Here is a 16,588-nt window from a genome sequence, read left to right on the forward strand (position 1 = left end):
AGAACAAAGGACAGCCTTAGAGAGAAAATCCTCATTTGGCCCCCTTCTATGTTCCCTCTTTTTGGAAAAAAAAATGAAAATTTCAGTACACACTTTTCAGCTCTCTCATTACCACACTCTTATTACCAGAACTCTCCTAAACCCTTTTATTATTTATTTGATCAAACAATCTCACACCAAACAACATCGCTGTGAGTATTTTACCTTTAAACATATCCACTTTTGCCCTTCCAGATATTGTATTTCCATTGTTACTCTCATAGACCTATACTAACCTTTGGTTAAGTACATTGTATCTGGCCTTACCATGATAACAGGTTTTCTTATATGAACCATTTGTAATCATGTCTTCACCACTTACATTTCTTACATCATATTTTGTACTTTTCTGATTTCTTAAATTTTGAATAGGTGAATCAGCTCTGGGCCTCTAATATTTAGATTTTCTTTACAAAGGAAATTTTGATGAGTGAAAATACTACATAGTGAAGATTTTTTGCATGTTCTTTAACTTAGATGAACTTGCTTTTAACCACAGTTTTCCTCTTACTATCATTATTGAATTATCAGACCCTAATTTATTTCTTTTCCATTGAAACTAACATTGGAGTGACTACAATATAATTTTGTTAATGCCTTAAGTAACCCTTTTGTCTTTTCTTCTCTTTAAATAATCCTTACAAAATAGAAAATTAATTGATCCATGCTTCATCATTCTAAGCTCTAACTAAGGTAGAAACCATACTAAAGTCATATTCATGCTTTATCTGAAACCTCTGAACTGCCTCGTGAAAACTTTTCTTCTTAGAACATAAGAAACTGTAGATACTTGACAGGCTTCCTTTGACCTGATGCTCAGATTACTGTAGGTATGTCTCCCGTATGAGTCTCAATAAATTCTTCAAGGGTCCTTTGAAAACTTACCATACGTTCATCATTCTGAAAAAGAAAATTATATGGTACCAGATACTGAAATAACTGAGTTGGCCACTAAGTGTTGAACAGCTCAGATATGAAATCATAATGGAAAGTAGAAGCTGCATAGTATCCTCAATAAACATAACCTTGATAATGAGCACTTCCCACCCTAGTCAGCTTTTGGAGGATGAAAGTGAAGAATTTCAGTATATGTGTGTTTGTACAAGACTTGTACATGTTTATCTAGTCTCTGTAGAAGTGAAACCTTTGTTTTCATTGATCCAAACAGGAGGAAAATAAAAGCAATGAGGATAGATAACTTGCATAGTGTGATTGTAAATCTGAAAATGTATAAAGTTAAGAGTGAAGATGTGCGAAAGTTATGTATGTTAAAGAAATCATTAGAAAGATGAGTTGATGAAAGCTTTTGAAGATGGCTTGGCTCTCTTGGGTGCATGGCAGATGATACACTGCAGAAAGTATGATATAATTAAGCCCCCAACTCAGGAGTTAGGTTTCCATACCAACCAAGTTACCTTCATGAGTTCTTTAGGTTGTATAAAAGATGTATTTAACCTTACGGTTTCAAAGATATTCATATTTTATTTTATTTTATTTTGCTTTGTCGCTGTCTCCCACGTTAGCGATGTAGCGCATGGAAACAGACGAAAGAATGGCCCAACCCACCCACATACAAATGTATATACAAACACATCCACACACGCAAATATACATACCTATACATCTCAACGTATACATATATATACACACACAGACATATACATATATACAAATGTACATTTTTCATACTGTCTGCCTTCATTCATTCCCATCGCCACACTGCAACACATGAAATAACAACCCCCTCCCCCCCTCATGTGCACCAGGTAGTGTTAGGAAAAGACAACAAAGGCCACATTCGTTCACACTCAGTCTCTAGCTGTCATGTAATAATGCACCGAAACCACAGCTCGCTTTCCACATCCAGGCCCCACAGAACTTTCCATGGTTTGCCCCAGATGCTTCACATGCCCTGGTTCAATCCAATCCATTGACAGCACGTCGACCCCGGTTTACCACATCATTCCAATTCACTCTATTCCTTGCATGCCTTTCACTGGGAGATGTATAAAAGAAAGAGGCAGGAGGTCAAGAGAAAGGTGCGAGAGGTGAAAAAGAGGGCAAAAAAAGATATTCATATATCAAAGAAAAAAAAAGTCACTTAGCTATATTTTATCCTTTTATATCATTCCAATAGTGTTTGGAATGTACATGTTTTATCATTTACTTATGCTGGAAAGTTGATTACTGATTATGTTTTATGTAATCAATTATTTCTTGTCACAAGCAGTGTGATAGTAGTAATATTTTCGTGACAGGAAAATTATAAATCTGTAAAATTACCATCTACACCAGTCTTAGGCATTACTGTCAAGGTCAGCAGGTGCTGGCAGTGCTGCCTCTGCTTGAAACATCTTTTCCTGCCCCCACCTTGGTCAATTTTCAATGCTTGAAGACTCAGTGACCATAATAACTCTCGATCTAAAGACAGATCATCAAAAAGTAAGGATCATCTACCAGGGTCCTCAAAATCTAGCTAAACTCAGTTTTCTTCCTAGAAGACTCATGTGCTGTCATTGGCATTACTGGATGGTGACTGACATTGGGGAGAAAAACTCTTGCACTGCCAAATTTACAAACATATAGGATCATTTGGTGGCTTTGAAATAGAGCCACAAAACTTGATGCTTAGATTTACATCTAGAGGAGTCACTCTCCTTGCATGAATATCCATCTTTTAAGGTAAATGTGTTAAATATACAAGAAGAGGTAGGCCATGAAAGAAATGGACAAATGCAGTAAATACAACATTTAAGGCTGGAGGTATTTTGAATAGGTTGCTGGAGGAGTGACATTTTCATGTACATTGGAGTCATTTTATATATGAAGGTGGAGGTAGGAATGAACATTGGAGTCATTTTATATATGAAGGTGGAGGTAGGAATGAAGTTTTTAGGTACCTGGTGAATCAACTCATTGGGAAAGGTGAAAAATCAAGTGTTTTTATTAATGTGGAAGTTCCATTTTCAACTTAGGACACTGGACATTAAGTTGGGGGTCTTATTTTAAACTTAGCACAATGAAAATTGTTAAGGATGCACTTGATCCCATTTTAAACTTAGCACACCAGACATAGCTAAGGAGGTACTTGATCCCACTTCATGTAAACTGAAATAGAATTTAAGATGAACTGACAATCTTACCTTCCTTCCAACAAGAGTGTGTAGGTCAGTGTGAAGAGGTAGATGTGGGGTAGGGGGTACCTGGAGGAGTGAGTAACCAGAGTGTGCTGCTAGGGCTTCCTCACACAATAACACTGCAGTAACAGCATCCCATCCTTCTACAGTGCAGCGAAGGGCAAGTCGGGCATGACTGGCAGCAACCTGAGCCCTAAGGAAAACATATTATTTTTATTTTTTTTCAAATATGGCATTGTCATAAAGTACATACCTGTAGAACCGAACCTAAGAAGTTCAAAATTTTAAATTGATTCACCCAGTTTAATACCTTTGTTATGTTCCTTGCTTTTATGTTAAACTTCAGCTCATAGTCCCTGTATACCTTAGATGCTTTTTTTGCTCCCTTTATTGCTGCCGTGTTCATGTTTTCAGCCTGCGTTGGATCCCCATTTATTTTGTTTGCTATCACTTTATCATCCATCTTGGCAGTAACACATTAATACCTAGCGCAGGTCTGTCACTGGAATCACAATGTCCCTGCTTAACTCTATTTCAGACTGCTTTGTCACCACCACCAGAAAATAATTAATCAGCTGCAGTCTGCTATTCTGTAGCTCTAAAGCACCCCTAGAATCAGTAGTTGAGAACTGAACTCATTTGAAATGAAAAGTTCTTCAATGACACTGCTCCCTTTCATTCACTGATCATGATATGAAATTGCCAAGGGTGACTTCTCACTCATAATGTAATCCTATGCAGCTGGAGCTCAGTAACCATTGTGACGTTACACAACACTGATGCATTCCTGTATGTACTCTGGGCTGTCCATATCACCATTAACTCTCAGACAAGGACTATCATTGTAAGTTGTCTACACATTCAGTTAGAACTAAGATTTCCCAAAGTCTTTAACTTTTATCATATACTGTTTTCATAATCCATAAATGATGCATAATATTTTTTTCAACCAAAACTGCAAGCCAAAGTCTGGTCTACACATCTTCCCTCTCTTTTGTTCTTTACCTCCAAGTTATTTCTTGTAACAAGATCAGTCACACATGAATGCAAAAGGTTTGAATTTCTTAACTGTTATGAAATATCTTGAAAACTGTTCTTGAGTAAGATGAAACAAGCAGTGTTGGGCACAAATGACTAAAAAGTTAACTTTGGTAATGATAATCTGATAACCCCTATTTTTAAGTCCAATATCAATAATCTGATAATTCTAATACCTAGGTATCAGAAGTTAACAATAATCTGATAACTAACTTTTTTAATGAAAATTTAAAAAAGGAAAAAATATTCAAAACCCATAGAAAATGCTTATTTATGACAATTAAATCCAAAAATAAATAAGCATTTTCTACAAGTTTTGCAACTTTTTGCTTAATAGTTTTTGATATTTTTATTAAGAAATTTACTGTTTTGAAACCCTTGCAACCAAACCAATACCATGAACTTAATTCTAATTTATCAGATAATTATTCCAGCAAGAACTGAAAGGTAAGTTTGAAATGTACTTGCATTTATTAAAGAATCAAGCATACTGTACGGTACAATATTTATAAACAAACTCAGAAACAGCAATTAATCAACTCAAAATGTAAAAGTAATAGTAATTCCTAATTACTGACAACTTAAGATGATATAATAATCACATTATGAAAATGTCTTTTAAGGGTCTATGAGTCACACACTCACACAATCTGCTGGTTGCCCTTCAGGAAGGCCAACTTCTCAAAGTTAGGCACAGCTGACAGTCTAGACCTCTTGGGCCTCAGGATGTCCTTGCTGAGAGAGAAAAGCCAATCCATTGCAGCAAAGGAAAGAATGGGTGTGTTGTACTTCAGGAAGAGGTTGATGAAGACCTCCTCCCCCATGAAGTCAGAGTTGGCCATGCCCTCCTTCCCATCAGTGTCCAGCCAGGTGTCAACAAGTTTCTCAGCCTTCTGCATGACACTGGCCACCCATCCTGCAAAGAGGTCGTCAGGCATGCACAGCAGTGACCACAGGCTACCGTTGCTGGAGTGGGTGGTGCTGTTACTGTTCTGGTCCCTCAGTGCTCTCTCAACCTCATCCTTCATGGCAGCCTTGACAGAGATTGTTAGGTTGCTGTCGAACCTGTGCAGTCTGAGGAGCCAGAACTTTGGGTGGAAGGCAGTTTCTAGATGAAAGTCCTGGTCATTCAGGCAGTGGTTGAACCAGGTGGTGATGACTGCTAATAGGGGCGTCGATCAGTGGCTTGCAGACGGCCAAGCTGTTCTTCATGTTCCTGAGCTTCACGAGGTGATGCCCGCTATGGGAAGGAGGGTTCCAAGATAGGCGTTCTTCATCCCCTGGATGTTGTCAAGGGCGATAGTCACATGGAACATGACTTTGGCACACTCCTTCAGGAAGGCTTTCCCCTGGTCACTGAAGGCTGAGAGGTTCTCCATGTGGTTAAAGAACCTGCTGTACTTGCCTTCTTGGTGGCCAGGATGTTGTGGAGGACAAGTGAGTTGTACAAGGCATTTCACCTTGTCTACCAGGGGCCACCAGCCTCTTGCCAAGTGCCTTCTCAGTGGCATTGCTGATCCAAGGGCTCCTCCCCTAGGCATTGAAGAGTGCTTGAGCCTTGCTGTGGGCTTTCTTGTTGAGGGTGTTGAAGGCAGCAACGGCAAAGCCCATCTGCTTGAGGAGGCCACCAAACTGAAGGTGTGAGCCACACACCTCATGTGGATTGGTAGACTGAGGTGAAAGTGTTCCTCACCAAGGAGTTTGCCAAGGGTTACAAGGTTGATGGCATCATCATCCACAGCCATGTTAAACTCGTTGTCTGAGTCGGCCTGAGGGAGTCTGCCAACACTGTCGAGGTCAGGCAACAGGTCCACCTGGCTGCCATACTAGGTGAAAGCCTTCACGAATTTTGATCCAGTGTTGGTGGTTGTCCTGACTACCTTGTCCTGGATGTTGAAGCTCTCATGGACCTGGACCATGGCCTCCGTTAAGACATCATAAGTGTGGTGACCAGTCAGACGGGTGTAGATGAGGACAGCATGCCTCCTGGCCTTGGTGATTGGGTCATCCAGTGAGCTGTCATGCTGAGGAAAGATCTGAAACAAAGATTAAGCGATTATTGAGTAATAAACTGTACAATACTGCTTAAATGATTACTGAATAATACACTGATGATTAAGTTTTATTTTATACATTTTAAAATGAAAGTTAAGTTTAATTTATGCAAATTATTATAAATCATTATTATGCACTACATTACTGAACTGTGATTAGTACTGACTAGTGGTTAAGTAATTATCAAGTTTTATTTCTAATATTTTGGAATTAAACAAGTTCAATTTACACCAATTTTTATAACAAAAAACTAATATTTACTATATATGCATAATTATTTATTCTAACTACATGTAGCACAATAAATATTTATGAATAAATAAATGGTAATTACCTATTGTGAGCAGTCCAACAGTCAGCAGTGGTCACCAGTATGTCAGTCCATCAAAAGTGTTGATGAGGGCCTCCTCGACTGCCCGTTGTTTGTTATCAATGCGCCTACCCAGGGTGTGGAGGACATGCTGACCTTTGTTGAGCTGAGGGTCCTTATCAGATCAACAAACAACTCGGACTCAACCAAGTGGAGTAAGAGTACGTTGTTGACGAAAAGACAGACTATCTTTTTGTCAATGGTGGACTGGTGTATGGCAGTGCCATTGCTGACTGAGCCCAGGGCCTAGCTGATGGTGGGCTGCTGAACCTTCTTGGCAGGCAATTCAGGGATGGCAGTGTTCAGAGCTGTGCATGCTGCTGCTGCTGCTGAGGGAGTGGTGGCAGCACTAGCCACGGCCAGAGTCAGCCTTGATCTCCTCCTCAATTATTGATGCTGGTGACATGGCCTCCAACAATTTTCTTGGTAGGGAGGCATTTTTAGCACTCAAAATCAAATAACTTGTTGTTGTCCTTGTCCTGATGTATGAGCTTGAAGTATCCCTCCAGGTGGGGCTAGAGGTTTCGGAAAGGCTCCTGGTCCTGGCTGGCGGTGACCTGGCTGTCAGATGGCTGAGAAGTCTCTGCCACAGACAGAGTCAGGTTGAGACTCGGAAAAGCCTGAGACAGGCGATCACAATGTAAAGAACTTCATCCTGGTGTTCCATGGACTAAGGTCCACTGTAGTCATAAATTAACTTGTAGAGACCAAACCATAAAAGAGAAGTTAGAGATCTGAGCGCTGTCAAGTTGATGATGATTCTGAGGAGCATTACTGGCCATGGCCAAATCCACAGGGTGTGACAGGGTTGCTAGGTCTGCCCTTTTAAGGACAATCTGTCCTGCTTTAGAACCTGATCATCCTATTCATTTTAAGAAAAAAAGAACAGCCTATATATGTCCTTTTTAAAGTATTTTATTTAGCTTTTTACATAATGATTACAAAGTTCATGAATCTTAATAGAATTCTTGCCCTGCCAGATAACTGGCAACTGTCAACCAACAAGATCCATGGACACCTCCACTTGTAACCTTGCATTGTACCCATTCGGTATGGGAACAGCATAGAGAATGGAAGGGAGGGTGGAGTTAGAACTGGGGTCAGGGAGGGCGTCAGTAATGGCGTGTTTGGTGGCTGAGCTATTACTAACATAAAATGTAAGGCAAAGATTAATCTGTTTTTAATATTTGTTTGTATCATTTTGCACACCATATAATTTTCATCGCTAAACAGAAATAATAAAAATCATTGCATGATTATGTTGGACATATGAAACAAATTTACATAACACTTGACATATCACATTTACATGTAAATGACAACAAATAGAATGAACAAAATATATCAATTATAAAACCAATTATAGCTTAAACTTTCCTATTAAAAGAAACAGAATTAACAAAGAATAACAATTATATAGTAGAACCTGAAAAGAAAACATAAATTAAAAATTTTATTGCACAAAAATTAAGACATTATCGGATTAAAAAAATCGGGTATTATAAATTAACTTCTGATAATGATTATACCAATTATAGTTTAAACTTTCCTATTAAAAGAAACAGAATTAACAAAGGATAACAATCATAGTAGAACCTAAAAAGAAAACATAAAATGATAAAAATTTCATTGCACAAAAATTAAGACATTATCGGACTAAAAAAATTGGGTTATTGTAAGTTAACTTCCGATAATGATTATAAAAGTTAACTTCCAATAATGGTCCGATAACAAGGATTAACTTCAATTATTAGCATATTATTATTATCATTATTATCATACTTAATCATTGTTTCCCACATCAGCAAGATAGCACAAGGAAAACAGACGAAGAAAGGTCCAACCACCCACATACACATATATTAACATAAACGCCCATATACATACATACACATGTAAATATTCATACTTGCTGCCTTTATCCATTCCCCCAGCAAGGTACTGCCAGGAAAAGACAAAAAATGTCATAGTTGTTCACACTCAGTCTCTAGCTGTCATGTGTAATGCACCAAAACCATAGCTCCCTTCCACATCCAGGCCCCACACACCTTTCCATGGTTTACCTCAAAGGCTTCACATGCCCTAGTTCAATCCATTGACAGCACGTCGACCCTGGTATACCACATCATTCCAATTCACTCTATTCCTTGCACGCCTTTCAACCTCCTGTATGTTCAGGCCCTGATCCCTCAAAATCTTTTTCACTCCATCCTTCCAACTCCCATTTGGTCTCCCACTTCTCCTTGTTCCCTCCGCCTCTGACACATATATCCTCTTTGTCAATCTTTCCTCACTCATTCTCTCCATATGTCCAAACCATTTCAACACACCCTCTTCTGCTCTCTCAACTACACCATTTTTATTACCACACATCTCTCTTACCCTTTAATTACTTAGTCAATCAAACCACCTCACACTACACATCGTCCTAAAACATTTCATTTCCAACACATCCACCCTCCGCACAACCATATCTATAGCCCATGCCTCACAACCATATAACATTGTTGGAACCACTATTCCTTCAAACATACCCATTTTTGCTCTCCGAGATAACATTCTCGCCTTCCACACATTTTTTAATGCTCCCAGAACATTTGCCCCCTTCCCCACCCTGTGACTCATTCTGCCTCCAAGGTTCCATCCACTGCTAAGTCCACTCCCAGATATCTAAAACACTTCAATTCCTCCAGTCTTTCTCCACTCAAATTTACCTCCCAAATAACTTGTCCCTTAACCATACTGAACCTAATAACCTTGCTCTTATTCACATTTACTCTCAACTTCCTTCTTTCACACACTTTACCAAACTCAGTCACCAACCTCTGCACTTTCTCACCCGAATCAGCCTCCAGCGCTGTATCATCAGCGAACAACAACTGACTCACTTCCCAAGCCCTCTCATCCACAACAGACTTCATACTTGCCCCTCTCTCCAAAATTCTTGCACTCACCTCCCTAACCAACCCATCCATAAACAAATGAAACAGCCATGGAAACATGATGCACCCCTGCCACAATCCGACATTCAATGGGAACCAATTACTTTTCTCTCTTCCTACTCGTATACATGCCTTACATCCTTGGTAAAAACTGTTTACTGCTTCTAGCAACTTACCTCCAACACCATATACTCTTAAGACCTTCCACAAAGTATCTATATCAATCCTATCATATGCTTTCTCCAGATCCATAAATGCTACATACAAATCCATCTGTTTTTCTAAGAATAGGGGAGAAAGAATACTTCCCACGCATTCCTCACGTGTCGTAGAAGGCGACTAAATTGGACGGGAGCGGGGGGGCTAGAAACCCTCCCGCCCTTGTATTTTAACTTTCTAAAAGGGGAAACAGAAGGAGTCACACGGGGAGTGCTCATCCTCATCGAAGGTTCAGATTGGGGTGTCTAAATGTGTGTGGATGTAACCAAGAGGAGAAAAAAGGAGAGATAGGTAGTATGTTTGAGGAAAGGAACCTAGATGTTTTGGCTCTGAGTGAAACGAAGCTCAAGGGTAAAGGGGAAGAGTGGTTTGGGAATGTTTTGGGAGTAAAGTCAGGGGTTAGTGAGAGGACAAGAGCAAATGAAGGAGTAGCACTACCCCTGAAACAGGAGTGGTGGGAGTATGTGATAGAGTGTAAGAAAGTAAACTCTAGATTGATATGGGTAAAACTGAAAGTTGACGGAGAGAGATGGGTGATTATTGGTGCATATGCACCTGGGCATAAGAACAAAGATCATGAGAGGCAAGTGTTTTGGGAGCAGCTGAATGAGTGTGTTGTGGTTTTGATGCACGAGACCGGGTTATAGTGATTTGAATGCAAAGGTGAGTAATGTGGCAGTTGAGGGAATAATTGGTATACATGGGGTGTTCAGTGTTGTAAATGTTAATGGTGAAGAGCTTGTAGATTTGTGTGCTGAAAAAGGACTGGTGATTGGGAATACCTGGTTTATAAAGAGATATACATAAGTATACATATGTATGTAGGAAAGATGGCCAGAGAGTGATATTGGATTACGGGTTAATTGATAGGCGCGCAAATGAGAGACTTTTGGATGTTAATGTGCTGAGAGGTGCAACTGGAGGGATGTCTGATCATTATCTTGTGGAGGCGAAGGTGAAGATTTGTAGAGGTTTTCAGAAAAGAAGAGAGAATGTTGGGGTGAAGAGAGTGGTGAGAGTAAGTGAGCTTGGGAAGGAGACTTGTGTGAAGAAGTACCAGGAGAGACTGAATACAGAATGGAAAAAGGTGAGAACAAAGGACGTAAGGGGAGTGGGGGAGGAATGGGATGTATTTAGGGAAGCAGTGATGGCTTGTGCAAAAGATGCTTGTGGCATGAGAAGGGTGGGAGGTTTGCAGATTAGAAAGGGTAGTGAGTGGTGGAATGAAGAAGTAAGATTATTAGTGAAAGAGAAGAGAGAGGCATTTGGACGATTTTTGCAGGGAAATAATGCAAATGAGTGGGAGATGTATAAAAGAAAGAGGCAGGAGGTCAAGAGAAATGTGCAAGAGGTGAAAAAGAGGGCAAATGAGAGTTGGGGTGAGAGAGTATCATTAAATTTTAGGGAGAATTAAAAGATGTTTTGGAAGGAGGTGAATAACGTGCGTAAGACAAGGGAACAAATGGGAACTTCAGTGAAGGGGCTAATGGGGAGGTGATAACAAGTAGTGGTGATGTGAGAAGGAGATGGAGAGAGTATTTTGAAGGTTTGTTGAATGTGTTTGTGATAGAGTGGCAGATATAGGGTGTTTTGGTCGAGGTGGTGTGCAAAGTGAGAGGGTTAGGGAAAATGATTTGGTAAACAGAGAAGAGGTAGTAAAAGCTTTGCAGAAGATGAAAGCCGGCAAGGCAGCGGGTTTGGATGGTATTGCAGTGGAATTTATTAAAAAAGGGGGTGACTGTATTGTTGACTGGTTGGTAAGGTTATTTAATCTATGTATGATTCATGGTGAGGTGCCTGGGGATTGGTGGAATGCTTGTACAGTGCCATTGTATAAAGGCAAAGGGGATAAGAGTGAGTGCTCAAATTACAGAGGTATAAGTTTGTTGAGTATTCCTGGGAAACTATATGGGAGGGTATTGATTGAGAGGATGAAGGCATGTACAGAGCATCAGATTGGGGAAGAGCAGTGTGGTTTCAGAAGTGGTATAGGATGTGTGGATCAGGTGTTTGCTTTGAAGAATGTATGTGAGAAATACTTAGGAAAGCAAATGGATTTGTACGCAGCATTTATGGATCTGGAGAAGGCATACGATAGAGTTGATAGAGATGCTCTGTGGAAGGTATTAAGGATATATGGTGTGGGAGGCAAGTTGTTAGAAGCAGTGAAAAGTTTTTATCGAGGATGTAAGGCATGTGTACGTGTGGGAAGAGAGGAAAGTGATTGGTTCTCAGTGAATGTAGGTTTGTGGCAGGGGTGTGTGATGTCTCTATGGTTGTTTAATTTGTTTATGGATGGGGTTGTTAGGGAGGTGAATGCAAGAGTTTTGGAAAGAGGGGAAAGTATGCAGTCTGTTGTGAATGAGAGAGCTTAGGAAGTGAGTCAGTTGTTGTTCACTGATGATACAGCGCTGGTGGCTGATTCATGTGAGAAACTGCAGAAGTTGGTAACTGAGTTTGGTAAAGTGTGTGAAAGAAGAAAGCTGAGAGTAAATGTCAATAAGAGCAAGGTTATTAGGTACAGTAGGGTTGAGGGACAAGTCAATTGGGAGGTAAGTTTGAATGGAGAAAAACTGGAGGAAGTGAAGTGTTTTAGATATCCAGGAGTGGATTTGGCAGCAGATGGAACCATGGAAGTGGAAGTGAATCATAGGGTGGGGGAGGGGGCGAAAGTTCTGGGAGCGTTGAAGAATGTGTGGAAGTCGAGAGCATTATCTCGGAAAGCAAAAACGGGTATGTTTGAAGGAATAGTGGTTCCAACAATGTTGTATGGTTGCGAGGCGTGAGCTATGGACAGAGTTGTGCGGAGGAGGGTGTATGTGCTGGAAATGAGATGTTTGAGGACAATATGTGGTGTGAGATGGTTTGATCGAATAAGTAATAATAGGGTAAGAGAGATGTGTGGTAATAAAAAGAGTGTGGTTGAGAGAGTAGGAGAGGGTGTTTTGAAATGGTTTGGTCACATGGAGAGAATGAGTGAGGAAAGATTGACCAAGAGGATATATGTGTCAGAGGTGGAGGGAACAAGGAGAAGTGGGAGACCTAATTGGAGGTGGAAAGATGGAGTGAAAAAGATTTTGAGTGATTGGGGCCTGTACACGCAGGAGGGTGAAAGGCGTGCAAGGAATAGAGTGAATTGGAATGATGTGGTATACCGGGGTCAACGTCCTGTCAATGGATTGAACCAGGGCATGTGAAGCGTCTGGAGTAAACCATGGAAAGCTCTGTGGGACCTGGATGTGGAAAGGGAGCTGTGGTTTCAGTGCATTATTACATGAAAGCTAGAGACTGAGAGTGAATGAATGTCGCCTTTGGTGTCTTTGCCTAGCGCTACCTCGTGCACATTTGGGGGGTGGGGGTTGTTATTTCATGTGTGGCGGATTAGCGACGGGAATGAATAAAGGCAGACAATAAGAATTATGTACATGTGTTTATATGTATATGTCTGTGTGTGTGTATATATATGTATACGTTGAGATGTATAGGTATGCATATTTGCTTGTGTGGACGTGTATGTATATACATGTGTATGTGGGTGGGTTGGGCTATTTCTTTCGTCTGTTTCCTTGCGCTACCTCCTAATGCAGGAGACAGCGACAAAGCAAAATAAATAAATATGAATAAAATATATATATGCACTTCGGCGAATTATACATGACAGCTGGAGGCTGGGTGTGGGCGGGTGTGGCATTTTTTGTCTTTTCCTAGCGCTGCCTCACGCATGTGTCGGGGGGGGGGTTGTGATTTCTTGTGTGGCGGGGTGGCGATAGGGATGAATGGAGGCAGACAGTGTGAACCGTGTACATGTGTATATATGTGTGTGTCTGTGTGCGTATATATATGTATATGGTGAGATGTATAGGTGTGTATATTTGCATGTGTGGACGTGTATTTGTGTACATGTGTATGTGGGTGGGTTGGGCCGTTCTTTCGTCTGTTTCCTTGCGCTACCTCGCTAGCGCGGGAGACAGCGACAAAGCAAAATAAAAAAATAAAAAAATTCTTCAAAGCAAACACCTGATCCACACATCCTCTACCACTTCTGAAACCATACTGTTCTTCCCCAATCTGATGCTCTATACATGCCTTTACTCTCTCAATCAATACCCTCCCATATAATTTCCCAGGAATACTCAACAAAGTTATGCCTTTGTAATTTGAACACTCACCTTTATCCCCTTTGCCTTTGTACAATGACACTATGCATGCATTCTGCCAATCCTCAGGCACTTCACCATGATCCATATATACATTGAATATCCTTACTAACCAATCAACAACACAGTCGCCCCCCTTTTTAATAAATTCTACTGCAATACCATCCAAACCTGCTGCAAAGCTTTCACTACCTCTTCTCTTGTTACCAAACCATTCTCCCTGATCTCCCTTTGCACACCAACCTGACCAAAACACCCTATATCAGCCACTCTATCATCAAACACATTCACAAACTTTCAAAGTACTCACTCCATCTCCTTCTCACTTCATAATTACTTGTTATTACTTCCCCATTTGCCCCCTTCACCGATGTTCTCATTTGTTCTCTTTCTTATGTATGTTTTTTACCTTATGTTATTGGATTACTGCTTTTGTGCCCAGCTTTGGAAAAGAGGCCATGAAAAGAGAGATGAATCAAATGATGATATGATTTTATGAAAAGGGTTGGAACCAATGTGTTCAAGAACACATCAAGTACAAAAGCAGTGCTGGTTGGAACTTGGCTGTTTGTGTGGACCTTTGGGCCAATCAACTGCTAGAATTATAAGATGGACAATATATTGGCTGAAGTGTCCACTTGCACCTATGCAATGTAAAGAAAAAATCCTCCATGATATGACAGACTGACATGCAAAAGTAAGAGATGCTAAGAAAGTTATATGGCTACCTTCCTGTTGGCCTAGTCCACTGCTGAGTAAGGAACAGAGTGGGTTTCTATAACATCAATGACAGCTCCTAATATGAAAGAAGGACTTTGAGATATTGTTTATTTCTGTCTTGATCTTTGCTTCATATTAATTTTTAAATCTATGCACTGGTGAAGAGTAACATGAACTTATTCAGAAATATTACACTACCTTATCTAGAAATGAATGTGGAGGGAGGGTGGCCAGCACATTTAAAGAGGAATCTTGAAAGTTTTGTCTTTATTTTTCCAGAGCTATGTTTCACACTAATCTTACTTCATACACAGGCACAGTGTTGGAGTTGATTGATATGAACCTTCAGAAATATTACACCACATGCTCAGAATGAGTGTGAAGCAGGAAGAGTGACTCCCATTATACATGAAATATTTCTTACCCCTTTGTGTTATCCAACCACAATCTTATTTCTGTAATTTACAGTTGGGCATGCCCATCTTCTGTCCCAAATTTATCACTTTTGGAGAGCTCAACACTCCTCTTTATGTGGCTTCTTCACTAACTTCCCCAAAGACAAGTACAGCTTCATTAGCAGGGATACCTTCAGTTGTGGAGATTATACTAAATCTTTGTTACCATCAGGCTGTTGAAATGAGCTATTTGAGAGAAGCATGTGCCATGACCAGATGGAATAAAGAAATGAGGGGGTGTATGAGAGATGTGTGGTATGGTAGGGAAAAATTTTACTTTGAAGTGGTCTGGGCGTGTGGAGAGAATGGGCAGTTAAAGGGGTTGGTGTGAGAGGACCACTTATGACATTGAAATAGAATGGATGAGAACTGAAGGGAGAGAAATGGCAGAAGAATGCATGGAATGTAGTATGCAAGAGAGACGTGTAAGAACAAGGATAAGTGGAGACTTTTGCTGTAGTCACCCCTTTGATGTGAGTTCCCAGAGGGAATGGGCATCAAAGATATAGATAGATAGATAGATAGATAGGGAGACATTGTTCAGTCCACCAGTGATAGAAATTCCTTGCAACAATGAAACTTTCATTTTGTACAGTTAACACTAATCAGTGCTACATAAATGATTATATACTTACAACACATTTATAGCAGTAACAGGTACAGAGGAGCCTTGAACACAGTCCCCACGAAGCCTCCTGGTGGCAACATAGTAGCCACGGATGAGTTTCTCAGCACTTGTGCTGAACACAACCTCCAGACTTCGTACCAAAGACAGATACTGTGTGTGAAACATGACCATAGAATCAACAACTTGATATGACTGATGTCTTGAAAGTAATAAGTTTGTTGAGTATTCCTGGGAAATTATATTGGAGGGTATTGATTGAGAGGGTGAAGGCATGTACAGAGCATCAGATTGGGGAACAGCAGTGTGGTTTCAGAAGTGGCAGAGGATGTGTGGACCAGGTCTTTGCTTTGAGGAATGTATGAGAAATACTTAGAAAAGCAAATGGATTTGTATGTAGCATTTATGGATCTGGAGAAGGCATATGATAGAGTTAAAAGAGATGCTCTATGGAAGGTATTAAGAATATATGGAGTGGGAGACAAGTTGTTAGAAGCAGTGAAAAGTTTTTATCGAGGATGCAAGGCATGTGTACAAGTAAGAAGAGAGCAAAGTGATTGGTTCTCAGTGAATGTCGGTTTGCGGCAGGGTTGCATGATATCTCCATGGTTGTTTGATTTATGGAGGTGAATGCAAGTTTTGGAAACAGGGGCAAGTATGCAGTCTGTTGTGGATGAGAGAGCTTAGGAAGTGAGTCAATTGTTGTTCGGTGATGATACAGAGCTGGTGGCTGATTCGGGTGAGAAACTACAGAAGCTGGTGAGTTTGGTAAAGTATGTGAAAGAAGGAAGCTGAGAGTAAATGTGAATAAGAGCAAGGTTATTAGGTACA

At 40.3% G+C, this 16,588-nt stretch overlaps 1 protein-coding gene across 1 annotated transcript in view; it reads right to left on the reverse strand.

Moving 5' to 3' along the window:
• Positions 1-485: 485 nt before the first annotated feature.
• The window catches only part of LOC139750880 (minichromosome maintenance domain-containing protein 2-like), a 140,015-nt gene continuing 123,912 nt past the window's right edge, over positions 486-16,588 (reverse strand). Inside the window, exons 11-13 of the mRNA XM_071665745.1 lie at positions 15,768-15,910; positions 3,183-3,369; positions 486-939 (exon numbers count right to left, since the gene is read on the reverse strand). Coding sequence (XP_071521846.1) covers positions 856-939; positions 3,183-3,369; positions 15,768-15,910 — 414 coding nt within the window. The 3' untranslated portion in view covers positions 486-855. The remainder of the gene's footprint in view (positions 940-3,182; positions 3,370-15,767; positions 15,911-16,588) is intronic.

This window comes from Panulirus ornatus, chromosome 10 (assembly GCF_036320965.1).
Source record: "Panulirus ornatus isolate Po-2019 chromosome 10, ASM3632096v1, whole genome shotgun sequence".
Lineage (NCBI taxonomy): Eukaryota > Metazoa > Arthropoda > Malacostraca > Decapoda > Palinuridae > Panulirus > Panulirus ornatus.